We start from the raw sequence: 23,053 nt of genomic DNA, 5'->3' as shown, positions 1-23,053 counted from the left end.
GCGTGTTATGATTATACCCATCGAAGATAATCCAGTCACAAACTGTTGAGAAATATTTACAACCGCTTCGTCTGCTTCGTCTTAAAAGTCACAATGGTGCTGCAAAAACTATCAACGTCGATGATGAAGAAGATGTTTTATTTCATATTTTGGAAAACCTAGATCTGAGTACTCGTCGGTTATGTGCGGCAACAGGGATAAGCCAATCATCTATCTGGACTCTTTTAAAGAAGGACAATCTCCGTTCATGTCCAAAACTTAGTACCTCAAGATTTACCAGCTCTTCAACTATTTGCTCAATTTTTACTAGATAAACAAACCAAAAATCAAGATTTTCTTAATAATATCCTTTTCATAGATGAGACAATGTTTACTAGACTAGGTGTCTTTTAATTGGAAAAACAATCATTTGTGAGAATCCGAAAATACGCATCCTCTAACTTTAAGGGAAATATATTTTCAATATCAATTCAAGGTAAACTTTGATGTGGTGTGATATCTGTTTTTTTTTATTGATTCTTTTGAATTCCTTCCTAATCTGAATGGACCTCTCTATTTGAACTTTCTTGCCCAAAATTTAAATACACCCCTAGAAGATGTACCACTAGCTATAGATGAGACATGTGGTTTATGCGACCACATTTGTCTCTGCCAGTGCACCATTATCTGAATAAACATTTTCCTCATCGGTAGATTGGCCGTGAAGGTGAATTTGTTTGGCTACCGAGAAGTCCAGATTTAAACCCTCTGGACTTCTGGTTACAAATGAAGGAAATGGTTTACAAAAAAAAAAATAATTCCATCTAGAAGTTGCGACAAAAAATTCAGGAAGCCGTGAATGCGTTTAAAAATAATCGACACATTTGAATGAGTATCCAAAGATCTTTAAGAAAAGATCTTTAAGTGTATTGAAGTGGAGAGCGGACATTTTGAGTATTTACTCTAAAGTTTTCTTTTGTTACTGTTACTGGTTGTTATCGTTATTTGTTGTCTTTGTTGTTGATACCCCGCACACTCGTAATTGAAGAGAATACAAATTTTATAAAAGCAAAATACATCGGATGTTTAAAATGCAAATAACTCAAAAATTGATAGTGTTAGATGAATTAAGCAGGACCTTTTCTGTGTTAAATTGAACTGCCTTTTAAATTTTCAACTCTAGCCAGAGATAATCAGACAAAAAAATGTGTTATAGTTTACTAGTATAGTCTTTCCGAAGTCAGTTGAACATGTAAAAAACGCCTGGTAATAAAATTTAATGAGTTTTAGAGGCGTCCCAAAAAAGTTTTCTGCTAAAGTTAAAAAATTATAATTATTTGTATATAATGTGCAGAAAATTTCTATTATATGTTCATTTGGCCAACAACATATTTTAATTATTTATGTCTTCAAACAGTTTTATTATATTGATGGTAAATTTCGTTTTCTTCCGTTTCCAAAGGTCTCCAAAATGCCATAGTGTAATAATATTATTTCTCCCTTTCGCAATTGTAATATCAATGATTAATAAAAGGTGCCTATAATAAATTAAAATTACCTGGATCACACCAAATTCCGCATTGCTGCACTGCACTGCTGTCGACTACTTGTTAACGTCTAAGATTTATTGCCCAGGGGTCCAATGCAACTGTATTTGCATTTCGTTTGTCCGCGCTCGCATTCTTCAACTGGGCGTATACATTTCTACCATCTCCACGTTTAGTTCGACCAGACCTATATATGGGTATGGCTAAATAAATGTGGGAACAAGTTTTTCAAATATTTCAATGCTGAGTTGCTGCGCCAGCGACCGAACCTGGTACATACTGTCTTGTTTCTTCAATTGAATCGGAAAGACTATAACAGGATGTAACTAACGCCCTCTACAGATAGCGGCAAATTCAGCATGAAATTCGTAATTCTCATACCAAAAAAAACATAAAATTACCAATTTAGAGTTGGTTATGCTAAAAATTTCAATATTACTGAGAAACTTTAAACACTCTGTATCTCGTAAACCTGCAACATTTGTATAATGTATGTTAAGCGTAATCATCATATTTTAGTGTATAGTATCTCCAGTTTAGACAGTGCCCATTCTTAATGAATCACCCTGTATAATATTACATCATTTTAATCGAAAAACGCAGTAATTGCTAAGTAATATAATATTTGACATTGCAAATCTGTGGCTAACTCGTAACGTTGCACATAAATTGAATTTCCTGTTCTCAGACATTAATCCAAATGACCATCAGTGGGGCTTGATCAGTACTAACATTTACAAGCATGTATCGATGCGAATTACAGCTCAGTTATGACATGATTGTTATATTTATAATTTCCAATTCTGCTTATTGGAAAAAATATTGAAATACGTTGGTATTTTATGGATATGAATGCGGATAATAACTGAAAAGTTATTTCAGTGTAATCAAAGGTCGACTTGATATTTGCAAGAACCTTACAGTTTCGCTTCTATGCCTAGATTAATTAGAGAATATAAGTCATCATAATTGAAATGAAAATTTTGGAGTAAACAGACACAAACCTCAAATGTGCGCTTGTTTGTGGAAAGTCAATAAATAGGTAATTAGATAGTCATATAGACAGACAACACCGCCACAAGCGCAAAAACTTCCGATTAGCCTATCGCATTACGTAACGCCCTGTAGGCAATTATCATACGCCGATAGAAAGGGGGCGGGAGGGGCGCGGAGACGGACTGTAAACAAAACATGTACACATTTTAGTTCCGTGACTCCGGAAATGAAATTAATATGCCGTATAGATAAAGCACACCGGCGACCGAAACGGAATACCAAAGTAATTGACTTAAAGCGGTTAATTGTCGGGGGCTAATTACCGTAATTGCTCTGTTTTGATCGCAAATGAATCCGCGCTGACTGCCGGAATAAGAATGCAATTCAGCAGACTGGGGAAGAGGTAAACAAAAGAGTTTAGGGGGAGCGCTCTAGTGGATTTTTTTTTCGTTTTTCGATGTAAAACAGCGAGAATGGCTAATAATTTTTCAGTTGCGTGCAGAGTCCATTAATATAATTGAAAGCTTTTATCGGACTATACAATTTAGTACCGCTACTAGACGGCATTGTGTTCTTTACAAAATCATTTATACTAGCTTTTCAAATTTCGCTTCGCTTTCGAATCGAATCTACGAAGCCCCTACAATCCAACCAAACTTAGGCGCTTATCGGAAAACGAAATTTTCAATTCAGTCTCAAAGATTTTGGGATGTACCGTCTACAGAGCTCCGAACCAGTTCCAACGACCAGAACCACAACAGATGACGTCGACGAAGGCGAATGCTGAGAAAAACCGCCCCAGTTTCGAATTTTAAGAAATAAAAGGTTTCCCAAATACATCAAAATTCGAAAGCGGATAACATTAAGATATACCACCACCCGAACTATAAGCCCAGATACCAGCAAGGGTCGATCTCACCCTAGAAGGCGGAAAATTCGGAGAGGCCAAAAGTGAGAACCCAAGGCGAATATCCATATAGGACCTTACAGAGCCACCAAGAGGTGCGATCGGACATCGACTCTGATATCTTGCAATCCATTGACCAGGTAACGTTCAAAATAAACAAATTTGGAAACCTTGTTGAACATTTTTACGAGGACTACGTTATCAGTTTAGAATCGTATCCGCTCAGGACTTTCCGAACCTGTGGCAAAGATTCTAAGGAATACAATCTTAAAGGACAAAACCAAGCCTTAAGTGGTCCAAAAAGAACAGTAGGTACATCATGGAGACCTAGGAAAGGCAACAGTGTTCAAGCCTAGCAAAGTCAAAAGACAGTGATAAGTAGATACAAGAGTAACCAAATTTGTGCCGGAAAAACTACTAAAAAGGCCCAGATGAAAATCTCAGTGTAACTATGCCATATATTTGTTCCCAGCAATAGAATCTGTGCTTTGTTATAGATATCTGAGAAATGTTGGTTATGGTAATTGAAATTTAAAACTTCGATGGTTACGATCTACGGTAAACAAGAAAGTCATCGCTGAAAATAATTATTCTGTACTAGTGAGAAAATTTTGTGAAACAGAAAATCCACTGGCGTAGAAAATTTTAATTTTCTGGAAAGTAACACGACAAATTTCTATGCCACTGAATTTTTAGAATTTTTAATGATCACATTGTTTTTAACATTGCATTTGCATTAGAAAATTCCAGTAAACAATTCCTAATTTTGTAAAATGAACTTACAAATTATTTTGAATTGATTCAGCTCTTTGAGAAGTTGGTTTGGCAAATTGAAGAGAATTTTTTATTTGAAATACAGTTAAGATTTAAATGAACGGGTCGAATTTCCAAAATACTAAAAATTTGGTGTCTCTGCCACTGATTATAAGATTGCGTGCAAATTCAGTAAACACTGTAAAATTTCACTCAAATTTCACTGTACCAATTTCTGTCCACACCCAATTGAGTGAAATTTTCACTCCATTAGTACGAGTACAACTGAGTGAAATATTGCATCAGAAATGAGGAGTTTTACTCAAATCCGAGTTACTGCTATCAATTGAGTGCAAAAATAAATCACTCATAAAATTAATTACGATATACGTGTTGAAATTAATTAGACGCCATACAGCGTGTTCTGCAAATGATGAACTTTCAAATTAGGAGAAATATTGTAAAAATAATGTCTCAAATCTACATTTTTTTTAGATAGTATATATTAACGCTTGAAGTTAAGAGATGAAATCGGTATTTTGTAATAACTTTTTGTAATTTATTAAATTTATATAATGCCCAATATTGAGTAAAAATGTACTCTATAATTTCACTCAATGGAGTGAAATTTTATTGCTTTCACTGACAACGATTTTTTTACAGTGAATGTTTACCTTTATTTAGTTAAATCACGAGCCCTAGTTTCAGTAACCTACATCAAATATCTTCAGATAAGTACATAATTTTTCCCAAAAACACACTTTATATCAGAGACGAACATTTTCAGACTTTTATGAAAATTTTGTTCCCTACATTGATAAACACTACGTGTGTGTGATTTTTTAATTTTATTTTCAACATCTTGTATATACTTTTAAAAAAAATCAATAAAAGACTTTCCGCCGTACCCTGTATAACTTTTCAATTTCTTGAATTAGCATAAAATTCTGTTTAAAACGACGAACATGTGGTGTGACGTTATGAATTTCCTGAGAAATTGGACATTTAATTTTATTATATTCAGCTGTTTACTAATAATGAGTCGCTAAAACGGACGCTATGAGTAAAACAATAATGGAACCCAATAAAATTGATAATTTCTTTCTTGATAATAAAACAAAATTTAATAACGGCTTTCTAAACACATTTTTTTAAATATTCTGGGTGGATATTGAGGAGGACGAGCATAAGTCCCAATTTGTAAACCATTGACTTTTCCATTAGGTACTTTTGATTTAGTTTTATTTAAAAGTGTATTTAGAATAACAATTGCTATATATTTCTTTATAAAATAAATAGTTTCAGATCCATTTGTTTATAGTCTTTCCAAAGTCAGTTGAACATGTATAAAAACGCCTAGCAATAAAATTTAATGGGCTTCATGGGCGTCCCTATAAAATTTTCTGCTAGAGTTAAAAAATTTTAATAATTTGTATATAATGTGTAGAAAATTTCTGTTACATGTTGTTCATTTGGTTAACAATTTTATTATATTGATGGTAAATTTCGGTTTGTTCGGTGTCAAAATGCCATGTTGTAATAATATTATTACTATTTCTCACTTTCGCAATTGTAATATGAATGATTAATAGAAGGTGCCTATAATAAATTAAAATTACCTGAATCACACCAAATTTCGCATTGCTGCACTGCACTGCTAGGCAATTTGTCAACAACTTGTCAACAACTGAGGTTTATTGCCCAGTCGCCCAGTGCAGCTGTGTTATACGCCGTTTGCCCGCCCGCGCATTCTTCAATTGGGCGTATATATTTCTACCACCTCTACATTTAGTTCGACCAGACCTGTATAACTAAATAAATATAGGAACAAGTTTCTCAAATATTTCAATGCCGAGTTGCTGCGTCAGCGACCGAACCTGGTACATATACCAACTTCTTGGTTCTTCAGTTGAGATCGGAAAGACTATACCTGGGCGTGATAAGGCTATTTTAAGGTACCTAATAAAAATAACTGAAAACGAACCTTTTTTTATTCGGGAAGTGTATATTGTTGCGGAGCTTGACCGATCAGACATTCACTCCAACTTTTGAGTGGTTCTGTTTTCCTGAGCAAGAGAAGAGTGTTCTACTATTCGTAAATATTCTGAATGCATTATTGTCGCGCGTTTGCGAGCGTCTTGTTGAATTTTGTTTAGATTGCTCTTTCGAACTTCAACAACCCCGCCCCTGCCCTTCTAAAAAATAAAGACGTCACAGGTTTATGTTTATGTTTGGTTGCGATCTGAAAATGAAAGCTTTTCAATTTTGACGTATATTTGGCGCCCAACGTGAGGGCGCCGAATATGTCTTTGCCAGTACAATTGTAGGAACTATTCTGAATGTACCTTTTCCGGCGCTTAGTAGGTACTGTTTCCCAAGATGGGCGAAGTGCTTTACTATCATCCTATCAGATTCTGAGGAAGGGTATAACGTAATAATTATGGCTTCAGAGATCGTCACTTCATTCATTCCCTTAAAATGTAAAACACACAAGATATCTTCTAAAATGTTGCAACTGAGAACAGCAGCAACACTCTGGGAACGTCGAAATTGGCTCACTGCGTACATGCCTCATGAAATCCGATCTTTAAAGAAACGGAATGTGTGATTAACAGCCGCTTTACTTCGTGATGTAATGCGAAAATTATGACATAAACACGTAAACGAATTTACATCGAATAATACGCGGCTGGTTGCATTCCAACATACCTATAAGTGCTTTTTTAGTCAGGCGGCAGTCGCAGCAACCCTCGGTTGATCGATTCGCTCCCGATGAAGACAACAGTCGCCGGCGCGCGACGCGCATGCCCCGCGTTTGAAACCAGTGTGTCAAAACTAAAACCGACAAATCAAGAATCCGCCGGACTTTCACTTTTGCAATACATGATAGTTTCTCAGAGATAAAAACAACCTTGTCCATTCCAGTATCGCCTTAGCCGCGGAACGATAGCGTTTTGTTTCCTCTCTCGCCGCCTTCACAGCACACCCGACGACATCGGGTTTTCCTTGGCCCGCTCTCCGGATTTTCCCGCCGTGTTCCCGGAATTTTCAGCGCGAATGCAGCTCTAAAGGGTCAGTTTGTTACGTGCCGCCCAAGTAGTACGTTCTGTCGGGCAAGATGACTAGTGTGGACGATATTTTGGACTACAAGAAGAAGAGCCATGAAGATTACTACGCGATCCTTGGCTGCGACGAAAACTCGTCTGTAAGTTTTCATTGATCCATTCATTTTTATGATTGTTTGGATGGGAATGGGGATTGTTTTATTTGAAAATTGTCCGTAATTGAATGTCCTTCGTTATATTAGTTATCGAGACCAGCGTGCGAGTAAGCCGTCGTAAAATATTATTAAACGAACTTTAGTATTTGTTTTGGTGGAATTGACCCATAAAAACAGAAACAAAACATCTGCAATTTGCGAGAATGTGAGGCAATTCTTGGTACGCGTTAATTATTATTATTATTATTCCACATATAGAGAATATACAGGAAGTTTAATGCGGTTACATATCACAAAGTATACAATCAAAAATATTAGTTGGAATTTAATTTTTATATGGATGCATTTGTGGTACATGAGCAACTACGAAATATACAAGATGCTTTCATTTTGACTATTTCGTTCAGCTATCATTATGTTGTTTATAGTTGATTTTATTTAAAGTTTATTTTTAATTTCATATTCTTTTTCTTTTAATGAAACTACACAGAATATAACTGAAGTTATAGCCAAATTTGAATAACGATTATTTGTCAATATACGAAATATTCATTTTTGAGATGGATAGTGTTATAGTTTACAGAAAAAAATTACGTTGAAGTCAAATACGAAAAAAAAACAATTTTTTTCACGGCGTCGCACACTAGGGCCAGGAACCTCGGAAACGGTAAGAGATACGAAGTAGCTTAAATGGGGGCAATGTTGCATAATCAAGGGACCAACATTATGCCTCTAAATAATCAAGGCAAACATGATTAGTTTTCGAAATATTTGAAAAAAAAACTGAAATTTTGGAAATCCGTTTTTGTTTCATTTCATTATTGTTTGAGGTGATAGGTATTGAAAAAAGAAGAACACTTTCTCATGACAACTTTTTGCCCTCTTTCGAGTGGCATAATCAATTTTTAAATGTAAGGTTTCGTCTCTCCAGGACCATCATCAACTTCATTTTTTTAAATACGATCCTGGAAATGTTATTACATTTTTTGCAAACCTTCATTACCTCCAATAATGTACTGTCTCAGCCCGAAGCAGATTTAGTGTACGATAATTCAATAAACATGGAAATCTATATAAAAAAATATAGAGATTTTGGAACGAATACATTGAAGATGAATTTTTCGAGACAAAACGTCTGAATCTGGCTCGGGTTGAGGCAGTATAGTATTGGGGGTCACGAAGACTTGCAAAAATGTAATAAAATTTCCAAGGTCGTATTTAAAAAAATGAAGTTGATGATGGACCTAAAGAGACGAAACGTTACATATAAAAATTGATTATGCTATTCGATAGAAGGCAAAAAGTTGCCATGAGAAGGTGTTCTTTTTTTCAATATCATCAAACAAGGCTGAAATGAAACAAAAACAGATTTCCAAAATTTCGATTTTTTTTTAAATATTTCGAAAACTAATCATGTTGGCCTTGATCTTTTAGAGGCATTATGTTAATCCTCTGATTATGCAACTTTGTCCACATTGAAGCCACTTTATATTTCTTACCATTTCCGAGATTCCTGTAGTGAGAAGCTAATTTGTAACAACCTGTAGACCCTATAAAAATTGCTCAAAATGGAATTTTTTTTTAATCGTTAGGGATTTCCTAAGATATCCCTCACGAGATTTTTTTGAGAAAAATTACTCTAGATTTATAAAAATTGATTAACATTTTAACTTTTTGTTCAAGGTATTGCTTATTTTCTTAAGCAACAGTGAAATGAAATATAAACAATAAAAAATCAAAATAAAGTAATAAAACATGTTCACTTGGCGTTTTGAAACAAATTTAAATTGCCATAGTCTAACCCAACTTAACCTAACATAATCTAAAAACCTGTTATAAAGTATTATTGTTTTAACATTCAATAATGCTTGTTGAAAGGTAAATAAAAGTAAATTATTAATAGTCAAAAAGTACGTGAATTTTATTTCAAGAACTACAAATCTAACATAACCTAACCTAAAGAAATGAAAAAGTATCTTAACCTCAAAAACAAGTAAAATACCAGCAATTAGTAAAAAAACCAAAAATAAAATTATTTGACGATTTACTTCCATGAAAAGATTAGTTCTAGATTTATAAGCGGAACATTAATAAAAAATAACATTTACAAATCTAATGAGTTATTAGCCTTTTTTTCTTAATGTATTCTAATTAGGTATTTCAATATCAGGCATTAAAAAACAGAGGTTTGTTGCGAATAATTCATTGGCATGTAAACATTACACACAAAGCATTAAAAAACTTAAGTTAATAAATTTAGAGTATTTTTTCTCAAAAAAAGGTCGTGATAGATCGATTCCTTAGGAAATCCCTAAAGAAAAGATTTTTAAAAAATCAATTTTGGACAATTTTCATAGACTCTAGGCGTTTTTGGGGTTACTAACTACAAAAGTTCCCAGTGTGCGTCGCCTATTTGAAGGGATGGTGACTTTTTTCTCTATAGAGATTAAAATATTGTTGTCTCTAATTAATTCAGAATTTAGTTTTAAATTTGAAAGAGCCTAATATAGTTTTAAAGAACTATATACTTTAATTATGAAATATAATTGCTTGACATGACTTTAAATCAAGTCAAATACTTGAAAATAAAGTCAAGACGTATGCTTAGAATGTGAACTCAACTATTAAAATTTGAGTTGTACGAGTTGTGACGAAGTACTAAATGTTTTACAAATATGTGCACTTGTTTACGTCGCTAGGATACACCATGGCAAAATGTTATACAACGCTTATAGGTATTTATCGCTAAAAATTATATTAGTTATTTACATTCGTTAAATAGAAATTACAGTTTAAATAAGCATATTATCTACCAGTAAAATACAGTATTATCTACAGTTATTCCTTTTTGCAATTTGAAATTAATAGGTTGTTTTTGTAAAATTTTTTTTCTTTAAATTTAATGAAAATACAGAAAAGTAAGTTGAACGCATAAACGGTGTGAGTTGCATCACAAATCTAGGTAATTCAATGTGAGGACACCAAAAACCTGTTTCTAAATAATATATTACTTTTCTGACAGTATCAAGTTCCTCTTTCATCTATTCCCTTAGGGAGGAAATTCCTTAGAAAGATTCGGAAAAGGTTAGTTGAGGAGAAAATCTAGTTAGCTTTTTACTTTACCACATCTGAGGGTGGTTTAATGTACATATGTATATTTATTTCATTTTATTTATAAAAATAATACAATTGTTTTTATTATAAAGAGAACGTATGTTGTAACTCAGAATGATGTAATGAATGTTTATTAACTCGGTGAATATTAAATAAATTAAAACAATCGTGCAATGTTACGAAATTTTTATATGTTTGAAAATCCTGAACAAACAATTTCTTGCGGAACAATTATTGACGGAACTTGATGAATTAATTAAATAAAAATCAAATCAAAACAGGCGACAAATCTAAAAACGCAATAATTGATTTATAGCCAGTAGGCTTTATTCCGACCATAGCCGTACGTCTTTTTACGTTTATGGAAAATATATAGAAAAATAATTTGAGTATAGGTTTCACTAAATGCCTCTGAAAAAATGTGTCCTTTACGCCTTAGAACTAGAACTAAATTGGAAATAAGAAAAGAATCCATTATTGGAAGTGGATTATAAGTCGAACCTTATTATCATCCTCAGTAAATAAATCCTTGGAGATATGATCAAATTTGTGATATACTTAAGTCAACTTAAATCGTCAATAATTTTATGCGAAACTGACAATGTGATAAATGGTTTTCAAGAATTTGCTAAATTTTGTCTTGTAAATATAGTTTCAATGATTCTATAGCGTGTTTCAGAAAACAACCATACAGCAAGCACATATTCATGGAGACTACACAAGGAGCCCGAACTCCATGTAAACAAAAATCTTACAAAAATAAGAGGGCGCTAGTGTTCCATATGTATCGTTAAATTATTTTCGAAACTTTTTATTTACCGTTATAAAAACAAATTGTAATAATTATTAACTTGACTTCTAGTTTTTAGGTTAGTATACCTCCCCGATATATCTACTAAACTTATTATAAAATAAAATTGGTTATTTGCTTACTTCACTCGTATTTATTATGCTACATTCACTTGGGTCACATGGAATACTAGCGCCACCCCAACTTCTGCCATTTCTTGGAAAAATTTTGTCAATTTTTCCGTATGAGTTCGTGCTCCTTGTCTAGTCTCCCTGCACATATTCTTCAAGTAAAAACAATTGGATTTAAGTTAATTTACCATTGTACAAACTTGCTTCGTTCAAAATACAGGATGTTTGAATAATTCCAAATATTTTGCATTTTCACCACCAAGAACGGTGGTGACAATATTTTTAATAGTACCTAAGACGATGTTTCGCATTGTAGTAGCCATGTCCTGTCCAAATTTGGTTGGATTTAGTTGATGCAAGCCTGTCAGTTTCGAAAATTCCATACCAAATCTGAATCAGATTCGGTCTATAATCATTTATTTGTGGCATTTGTAGTTACTTTTTTTTAATTGGATATTTCTGGAGTATTATTTACGTGAATGATTAAATGTCTTAAGTTTAGTCAATCACAACGCGCTTGGGACATTATAAAGCTAAGGTTTGGTCTAATTTTGCATAACTTTAGTAGGTTTTAGCCTAGAAGGATAACAGATCATTATGAAATAGAACGTTAGGCCCAAAAAAGTAAAGAAATCGTTAAAAAGTCTGTTGGGTTGGTTTAAATAAGGAATGCAGAATACTGAGATTTTGGTTTTGTTTAATTACCGATTTGTTTTTAGGTGGAACAGATCACGGCAGAGTACAAGGTGCGCGCCCTTCAGTATCACCCTGACAAGAATGAGGGGAACAAGGAGGCGGAACAGAAATTTCAGCTGCTAAAAGTAAGTACAAAAATTAAATTTTTGGATTCTTCAGAAAATTATATATATATTAATATAGGGTGTTGCATTTAAAATAACAAAGTTGGTATTGACCAGTGTTACATGGCACCCTGTATATAATGTTTTTGCTGAAACAAAATCCGCAACTAAAAATACCAATCAACGACGTGTTCGAGCGTTTTTTCGAACACGATCCCATTTATTTATTATTGAATTTATTCCATTTGACTGATACACACTGTATATACTATAGTGGAATTGATATTGATACTACACGGTGTGTGAATCTTTCATTCAATAATATTCAAAGTTTATCAGGTAGTTGTTACACCCTGTATATCACTAATTTATCGTCCTTAAGTAAAGTAGATATTTTCCACTCTCTTTGACGTATTTTTAATTTGTCTCTTTGCGCTCTCTACAATGTAAGGAAAAACTTGAACTGTTCCAAAGTATATTTTGTTTGATCCCTTACAAACCTTGGCATTCCCTTTGATTCAACAAAAAGTTAATTACATCGTTCCACGACTTTTGATGTACCCCGTACGTAACTTTTCGTGAAAGAAAGTGCAAATTACCCCTCAATCAATTTCCGATAAGTTAATAGACCCGTTCAGGAATATTTGATGAGTTTGAAACCCACCCGGTTAATTTATCCCCGATTTTCTTGATCACGTTTAATCCAAACAACCGCCTGTAATTGGAGGAACTAAGCCCGAAATAATTTTATGATCTTCCGAAATGTAAATTGTAAGGTCTCAACCTTCCACCAGTCTTCGCGAATATCGCGAACGCACATTTTTATTGATCCTCGTGCATGAAAGTCGGGTCAGACCCTCATTTGGGGAGTTGGAGAACTTTTCCAAGAAATTACCGTCGATTTAATTCCGTTTCCCCTGCTCTACTCCCACGATTTAGTTACAGTTGAAATTTTGTTCCGGAGTTGTATAACTAGAGTACGTAGTTGTGATGTATGGGTTCCCTTTGGGCTTATAAGGTGTGTTTCGATGCTTTTTTATTTAATCGATAGGCAATTCTTTAATGTTTCACTCTACGGTCCAGATGGCAGCGCCAACATCGGACAATAATAGCGCGTAGTCTATTAAGTGCAAATTCAATCCACTGGATTTAATGGGTTTCCGAATATTTACTCGTATTGATCTCTCTCTAAAACCATAGGAATAATAAGGACAAAGCTAGTAATCTGAGCACCCAGTGAGAATTTTCGAAAATCACAATATGAAACATAATTTAGCAAAATATAAACAAAAAAATGTTAGTGAGATATGATTTTTATTAGAACATAATATGGATTACAAGGAATATTGAATATTGTCTCTATAATTTTTGTATATTTTAATCTAATTCAAATTGTAGTTTTGTTAAGACTTAGTTTTTTTTATCATTTAAGGACGGGATTTTGTACAAAAAATATCGCCCAGCGTGAGTCACGAAACGGGACCCCGGCAGGTGCTGTTCTAGCGGCCAACGCTTCAAGTCTAATAATTCCGTTGCACCGGATATTCGTCCGATTTTTCAGGAACGGCTCCAATTTGTGTACATACAATCTTATAAGGAAAGAGAGTAAATATTTTATTAATCAGTAATAGATTATCGAGGACAATAATATTTTTTTATTGAGTAGGCAATAATTTTTAGTTAATAAGCTTAAACAATCTTATAATTACTATTCCTTCATTATAAAAACAGAAATACGGTTTTTAAAATTACATGTAGTTTCTTCTTCAAAAGTGACCTTAAAACACGTATAACATGGAATAGTCAACAGTCTAATGTTTATATTTTCACATTAACAATCCGATAATGTAAATTAACTGCTATTTTCAGTAAAAAAAATATATACCTAACCTGAAATATTTTTTTACTTTGACGAGTCGTTTTAACTTAAAAACACTGCTTAATTACTAAAATATATAGAATCTTGCTACTAATTGCGTTTGGAGAATAATATGTATAGGCATAAAATATATATATAATATTACTGTATGTATTTAGTCCATTGAAATGAAGGCTGAACCTCCATTTTTTCCTCTGTCGATCAAACCTGGGCGCAAATATGTTTTCGACCCTCAGGAATCCGAATCCGCAAAAATTTTTGACCTAGGTGATCAGGCAAGGGGTCAAAAGGTCAAAAAACCCGTAAAAAATAAGGTTTTTCGCAAATATCTCGTAAACTACGGCAAGTAGCAAAAAAATAATTGCACCATCGTGTTCCCAGGGAAATTTTACATCGATTTTATGCTATTGCTTATTAAAATTAAATAAATTTATGTCATGTTTTGGACAATTACCAAGCAATATAATGCGATTTCAAATATAATTAGCCTGCAGTTATAGTGGATCTGAATTCAATTGCCAGATACACTATTTTTTTTGCTACTTACTTTAATTTTTAAATGGAAAACCAAAAATAATACTAATGAAGAACAGAAAAAAAACTTTTTTAGAACGAAATACTTATTGCAAAAATGAAATATAGTGCTCTGAAAAATCGACTTGTAAAGCTTATTCTACAAATACTAAAAAAGTCAAAATTTGTATAAACAATTGTTCCCAGAATGACAACTTTTTATTTCTAAATTTTGAAGACTTTTGAAGAATTGAATAATGAATAAAATAAGCCTAGTAGTCCGGGCGAATTAGGTTTTTTTTCAAAAATCGGGCCTAAATCTAATCTAAATAAATTTTAGTGTCATCTAGACACTTGAAGGAACACAGGAAAATTTGGAAAATAATTTTTAACTTGACTTTTGTTAAAGTTATTCAATTGTTAATGAACTAATTTTTCGTGGACTTAATCTTTCATAAAATTTGTTGTAAAAGTTTAAATAATGTATCTAAAAATTTTTTTCTTTCTCGAAGGTCTTTTTATATACATAATAAACAAGATTCCGTTGTAAAAGTTTATAACAGTTTTATCATTTGTTTATAATGATTTTTAAAGTTAACAAAAAATGAAAAATCCGGGAAATGTTATAAATTTTTTTTTTACCAAATGTTTGATTTTACTTGTTTTTCTATTAATATATTGCGTTTATTAACTTAGCTATAACAAATTTATAAACAAATGGACAAGTTTAATATTTTTGAAACATTTTTTTGCTATTTTATTGTCTTGGTAAAATAATGATTTTTAAAAACAAAAATTTTTCTTGAATAAATTTTTTAATTGTTTATAATCGTTTTTTTGATTTATTTGTCATTTAAATTATTTATTAAGAATTTTTTTTTAAATCATCATTTGCTATTATCAATATAATTACAAAAAAAAAATTATTCAAATTTTCATTGTTTATTTTATAACTCAAAAGTTCATTGTATTCCGTAAATATCTTCCAGGCTGCACAATTGGTTAAAATTTTGAGTTTCTGCTCTTACAAAAGTTAAGTGTTTAATTAAAAATAGACAAAATTGAAGAAAACAACAAGAAGAATATAAAATATTGACATTAGTTAGAAAAAAAGTACAGAAAATCCAGAAAATGTACCCTTAATCGTGTGATAATTTAAACAAATAAAAAAACATCGTAAACAAATGGAATAAAAAATATAAAAAAATTTTTATTGAGTAGTCCAGTAGTTACTCTATAAAATTGTCTTAAATAGTGGAATCCGTAACTTCAATAGTTTAAAAGTTTTAGTCATTTAAAGAATTAGATAATGCATTTTTTTATATACAAATGTTTATAAAAATATAACCATTGTAGATATGAAGCAGGTAAAAAAATTCATGTTATAGATCAATAAATTATCTAAAAGATCTACCTGAATGTCAAAGACCGTATCATCAATAATTTAGAAATTATAACAATTTATAAGTTTATCAAATAGGTGACCGTTTCAGCTTTGATGTGATAAAGTATTTAAAAATGCAATAAAAATTAGAAAAAAATGTTATTTACCACTTTGATGCACATAGCTGTATTTATAATTCGTTAAAGTTACGAAAAAAAAATAAAATGAAAATCAGAATTTGTTTATAACAAATTGTTTATAAAATAAACAATGAAAATTTGAATAAATTTTTTTTTTTAAATTATATTGATAATAGCAAATGATGATTTAAAAAAAAATGATTTCTTAATAAATAATTTAAATGACAAATAAATATAAAAATCGATTATAAACAATTAAAAAATTTATTTAAGAAAAATTTTTGTTTTTAAAAATCATTAATTTACCAAGACAATAAAATGGCAAAAAAATGTTTCAAAAATATTAAACTTGTCCATTTGTTTATAACAAATTTATAAACAAATAACGTTAAAATTTTTTTAGCTAAGTTAATAAACGCAATATATTAATAGAAAAACAAGTAAAATCAAACATTTGGTAAAAAAAAATTTTTATAACATTTCCCGGATTTTTCATTTTTTGTTAACTTTAAAAAATCATTATAAACAAATGAAAAAACTTTTATAAACTTTTACAACGGAATCTTGTTTATTATGTATATAAAAAGACCTCCCAGAAAGAAAAAAAATTTTAGATACATTATTTAAAGTTTTACAACAAGTTTTATGAAAGATTAGGACCACGAAAAATTAGTTCATTAACAATTGAATAACTTTAACATAAGTCAAGTTAAAAATTATTTTCCAACTGGGCTGTGTTCCTTCAAGTGTCTAGATGACACTATAATTTATTTAGATTTTTAAATTAATATTGAATACTATAAAAAAATTATTTTGTGTTGCACACTTTGCTTGGCGGCGACGCGACGACGCGGAAACCGCCGCCGCCGCGCGGAGCTATATTTTCAACGTCAAATTAAAATTATAAATAATGGAGCTACAATTCCTGACTTATTTTGCTGAAATTTTCTCCTCTTTCAGGATCTTTTTTGAAATTTCAGCTATCTTCAATATTTTTTTAGTTATAGTTAAAAAACGGAGACTCCCTTTTTTCTCTTCGTTTTTTGTTTATAACAATTGCTATTTTTAATTGCGGATAAATTAAAAAATACTTCTTTCTCTGAATTTAATTCCGAATCCAATGTACTAACAACCATATTTTTAGGATTACAATAACTATTTTTCGCAAAAAAAACTCACTTCTCGACTAGACTAGTGGTTTCCTTCTTATCGGTAAGTAGCTACTGATTTGTAGATTGAAACAGAAATCTACCTGAGCCAGACCAATTTTTAAGCTGTAAATTTATTTTGAAACTACCAAGGCTACAATATAAATAACGATTTTATGTGGGACACCCTGTACGTAAAATTTAATCTTTATTCTTAATAAAGAAAAATTAGTACATATTATTGGTTTTTTATGCGTTATATTTTCGTACTACTTAAGCTTTACAAAATCTTATTACTTAGGTACCTACCTACTTTTAAAATATTACCCATATTTATATATCAAAGATAATATCAGACCATTATGGGTCCCATATTCTGTAAATAGTGTTTTCCGCAAAGACAAATAATTTCAAACATTTAATAACTGAATAATCTAAAGCTTATCAAATAATAGGAATGTTATGTCATGCCACCTGAGTATTTTCAAAGACGCCGGCCGCAGTAAAACGAATAAACAGGTGCAAAAAACGATCAAACCATTAAGGTTTTAGGTACTGAAATCTACGAAAATACTATCTTTTTTATATATAATTCCACATGTAAATATTCTTATAACATTTACTTGCTTAGTCCTACATATAAAATTGTTTACTTTTTATAAGTACGTGAAAATAATTGTTAAAATGTGGGGTTAGGATAATAGCAAACGCATGTTTTGCAAACGCTTTTTTTTAGTTATTATTTTATTTGGGTAAATTTAAACGGTAACCATGAATAAACAAAACATCAAGGATTTTATTTTTGTGCTTACCCCTACTTTTGTTCTACACGTTTTACTTTTAAAGATTTCAGTACCTAAAAACGCCAGAAATTTCACTATTTCTCGGCCGGGAATATGGCCACCTTAATAAAGATATATACAGGCTGTTACAAATTCGCTTCTCACTACAAGGATCTCGGAAACGGTAAGAGGTACGAAGTAGCTTAAATGGGGGCAAAGTTGCGTAATCAGGGGACCAACATTATACCTCTAAAAAATCAAGGCTAACATTATTAGTTTTTGAAATATTTGAAAAAAAAAACGAAATTTTGGAAATCCGTTTTTGTTTAATTTCAGCCTTATTTGAGGTGATATTGAAAAAAGAGGAACACTTTCTCATGGCCTGACTGTTTGCCCTCTATCGAATGGCATAATCAATTTTTATATGTAACGTTTCGTCTCTCCAGGACCATCGTCAACTTCATTTTTTTAAATACGACCCTGTAAATGTTTTTACTTTTTTGCAAGCCTTCATGACCCCCAATACTGTACTGCCTCAGCCCGAACCACGACTGTTTAGTAGTTTATGACAATGATACATAAATTAAAATCTTCTAAAACGTTAATAATATGGAAGCATTTATTAAGTAAATTGTACACTTTAGTAGACCTAATTTCAAATAACCCAAAAATTATACAAATTTAATCAATTATAAAAAAGTTATTACAAAATACCGATTTTCATCTCTTAACTTCAAGGGTTAATATATGTATACTATAAAAAAATGTAGATTTGAGACATTATTTTTACAATATCTCCTAATTTCAAAGTTCATCATTTAATAATTAATTTCAACACTGCATATCCTAATTAATCATTTATGAGTGATTGATTTTGCACTCAATATTTATTTAATTAAAAACCAAGCCTAAGTAAAAAATGACTCAATAATAGTTAAATTTAAATCATCTTAGAGAAAAAGTCAAACTCTAAATTGGTTATATATACTTAGAATAGAGTCAAAAGTCACTCAATTGATAGCAGTTGTACTCATACTAATAGTGTGGACAGAAATTGATACATTATTGAGTAAAATTGAGTGAAATTTGGGTGATATTTTTTTACAGAGTAGGCATAAGGTAATGTTAACAAAAGTGCTTTTACTGTAGTACATAAAAAAATGTACCTGTATTTTATAGTTTTCCTTAACCTCTGGCTTCTACTAATTAAATTTTTATTTCCAGTCCTTCTCTACTTTGGAAAATTATGTTTGGTGTTGCCTTCTGTAAACATATCATTTTTCTAATGGGCATAGCAGTGACAAGCCGTTGAGAGACTGTTATTTTTAAAAGTACTATTACTCGCGCAGTTAGAAGGCAATCTTTCATAATATTTTAGCGTCGAACGCCAATACCTCATACTTCCATAGAGGCAATTAGGCGTGTATTTTTAAATTTCTATTATTGTGATACGAAAGCCATTTCCTTAGCCACTCGAACCTGTCCGTCACTAATCGCTGTTCCGTTGAGAGTTGGCTGCACTCGGTCGAGATTTACGTGGAATATTAATAAATCTAACGCCATAATTATAATAGAACATATGATAACCTAAAAAAATTAAAGTGGTGGAACTCTCATATATCCGTATATAGATCAGGAAAGGAAACATTTCGAAATTTATTAATTACTGGGCGTGATTTTATTGTTGGAAAGTCTTGGGAATGATAATACAGCACAAAAAAAAGTATCCGGATCTGGTATTCAGACCCATGTATTTCCATGTATTTTTTCCGATGCATCCGAATCTGCCTTCAGAGAAACGAAAAATAGAGGGACTAAACGAAAGCGTAACCCTTTGCATAGATCCTTTGAAGAAAGAAAAGTTATAAGGAGCGTTCAAATAAAAACGTGGTCGAAGTTGGCTCTGACACATTGGACGTAGGGAGTAGCTTATAGCGACCAACTTAACCTCATTTCTCAACGAGCTGTATAGCAGCTGTCAGTTTCAATAACGTTAATGACTATATAACTTTATTTTAAAGAATAATCGTGATAACAATAACAAACAATTAAAGGAGCTGCGGAAAGTGTCCCCCTCCTTGTTATAACAATAAATTAAAGCAGCTGCTGAAAGTGTCCCCCTCCTTGTTCCAAGCACTTTTCACACCTGTTCCTCAAAGAATTAAAGACATTTTCTAAGATGCTCGGGGTATTGTTAATTTCACGAATCTTGTCTATAAGTCGAGCCTGCAGATGGTTTAAATCAGGAATAGGCAGTTCAAAAATAGTGTTTTTAAGGTAAGGCCACAAAAAGAAATCACACGGCGTAATATCACATGACCTCGGTGGAAATTCATGTTCAGCATTGAGACTTATTAGTCGATTTTGGAAAACTTCCCTCAACATATTCATCGTCTCGCCTGCCGTATGTGCCCTTGCGCCATCTTGTTGAAAGTAAAAGTTTGTAATTTCGTTTTCTTCCAGCTGGTTAACAAAAGGAGCGATAATTTCTTCTCTATACCTTTGCGCAGTAAGAGTACCATTAAAAAAAATAGGTCCATAAATCCTCCTTCGATTGAGAGCACACCAAACTCCAATTTTTTGAGCGTGTAGAGGGCCCTCGACAAAAAAGTTATCTGGTTTTTCAGAAGACCACATTCTCATATTCTGTGAGTTTACGTAACCACTTAAATGAAACCAGGCTTCATCAGAAAAAAAGGTGATATTATGAAGTTCACCGTAGTTGTTTAAAAACCATTCACAAAATACAGCCCGTCGCGGAAAATCAACTTCATGAAGTTCTTGCTGACAAGTTAAACGATAGGAGAACAAACGCAAATCTTTTTTTAACACTGTGTGGCAGGTACCGACTGATACTCCCACCATTTGTGATAAAACACGTACAGAAGTTCTTGGCGCATTTTCCATTATTTGTTGGACATTTTCTTTTAATTCTTCAGTCCGCTTTTTAGGTCGGCCGCTTCCTTCTTTTCTTGTTACACTGCCCGTTTCACGAAAAACATTAACACAACGCTGAACTGCACTTTGAAAAATTTTGTACTCAACAACGCCGGGAAATTGATTTTGAAATTCTATGAAACATTCCTCAATAGAATACTTCCATATTCCATCAATCTTGCGTCCATTTCTAAAGTAGGACTCTATGATAAACACTTTTTGTTCTTGAGAAAACACCATTTTAAACGCTTTTTAAAACGAAAATATTCAAATTGATAGCGGCGATATAGCGCTTTGACAGATGACGTTTAAGTTCATTTGCTATACGCTACGCCCTACGTCCAAATTTTCATAACCAACTTGACTACGTTTTTATTTGAACGCTCGTTAGCAACAAAAATAAGAATGATTTGTAGATATCGTTTTCTTTTGTTTAGAAAGTAGAGTATTCTACAAGTTTTATTGCATTCTCAATCTTCTAGGCTGTTATCTCATCTCTCAGCACAAAAAGTAGATGGATAGATGGGTGGATGGGTGGGTTTTATAGGTGGTACAGGTGGATGAATAAATATGCCTATTCATGCATGAACGACTGGATAGAAAGATGTATGAATTCATAAATGGGTGGGTGGATAAAAAGATGGATCCAGAACTCTGCAACACGAATTGTCATGAAAATGGCGTTTTTAAGCATTTTCACCTATTTTCTGTTTTTGAATGAATTTGGACCAGCTTGTCTGACTCTATGATGATACATTGGAATTAAACGAGTGAAAAATAATACGTCTAGTGAGCTGGCTTGACTTTTTATAACTTTCGTCGATCGTAAATGACCTTTTTTGTGAATTTTGACCTGTTTTTTGAATTTTCCCGAAAACTCAGATCCGTTGGGCCAAATCTGAAGGCAGATTCGAATTCAGCGGAAAAAAAATACATGAAAATACACGGGTCTGAATACCAGATCCGATACTTTTTTTTGTGGGGCTGTGTAATACAAAAGGCATCTCATCAAATGGGTTATGAAAAAGTATAGTGTCATTGTTTTTCATTTTTCGTTCTATGCGTTATTGTAAAAAAACTATTAATCTTAGCAAAAAAGTTCAACAGACGATTTGATCTAGAGAAATTCATCTTTAAAATGAGACTTTATAAGTTAAAATTGCTTTATAAACAAAAAAGTTATTGCTAAATTAAACGGAAAAAGTGCTTTTTCTTTAATTGTTAATAACTTTTTAAATAATTAATACAATCTTACCAAACTTTCCCAAAATGCGAGTTTATATATCTTTCAGTGATGAGCAAAAGATGGGCTCGATCGGTCAAATAGTTTTTGCAAAATTCCATTTATTTATCCCATTTTTGCAAAAAGGCCCATTTTCAAATGACTATTCCGGGGTCAGAGTTATGATTAAATTATTCTTTTTGGGCTCATTTTCTTCGAAATAGACACATTTTTTTTTCAAATTTAGTTGTACGTATATAATTGTTACCAAATCGAAGGCACTTTTTTCCTTAATAAACAAATAAAATAACTCCGCGGTTTTGAAAGAAGTTATACAGGGTTTTAAAAAAAGAGTGTAAAATATTTAAGGAGGTAATAGTATGAACCAAAATAAGCAGAAAAGTCTCAATAAACATGGGTCCGCTAAGTAACGGTTGCGGAGATATGGAATGTTTTATGTTTTTTAGCCCCTTTTTTTAATTTGCAAAAACGTTGTGCGTGTTGTGCACTTTCTTACAATAGTTGGTTGATGTTTAGTGAAATAAACAGTACGTATTTGACAGTTGTTCTCAGTGCACAAGTTTTCTTTCGCTATGGTTGGTTACTCTAACGCATAATTAACAGACATGCATTTCATGTATGGTCGTGCTAATGGGAACGCCACCGAAGCGCGACGTCTTTATGTTGACGCTTATCCAAATCGTCAGATTCCTTCACAACGCATGTTTGGAAGAATTCACCAAAGATTGCGTGATACCGGTTCCTTGAGCAAACAGTGCCATTTATCCGGAAGACCAAGGTCGGTATCCAC

General features: G+C 32.2%; 1 protein-coding gene across 1 annotated transcript in view; it reads left to right on the top strand.

Annotated features, from left to right (window-relative positions):
- Nucleotides 1-6,966: 6,966 nt before the first annotated feature.
- The window catches only part of LOC108905740 (J domain-containing protein), a 44,380-nt gene continuing 28,293 nt past the window's right edge, over nt 6,967-23,053 (top strand). The window contains exons 1-2 of the mRNA XM_018708745.2: nt 6,967-7,387; nt 12,157-12,258. Of these exons, the coding sequence (XP_018564261.1) occupies nt 7,301-7,387; nt 12,157-12,258 (189 nt within the window). The 5' untranslated portion in view covers nt 6,967-7,300. The remainder of the gene's footprint in view (nt 7,388-12,156; nt 12,259-23,053) is intronic.

This window comes from Anoplophora glabripennis, unplaced genomic scaffold (genome assembly GCF_000390285.2).
Source record: "Anoplophora glabripennis isolate ALB-LARVAE unplaced genomic scaffold, Agla_2.0 scaffold31, whole genome shotgun sequence".
In the NCBI taxonomy this organism is placed as follows: Eukaryota; Metazoa; Arthropoda; class Insecta; order Coleoptera; family Cerambycidae; genus Anoplophora; species Anoplophora glabripennis.
The sequence above is the reverse complement of the archived record's forward strand: the minus strand, read 5'-3'. Positions and strand labels throughout refer to the sequence as shown.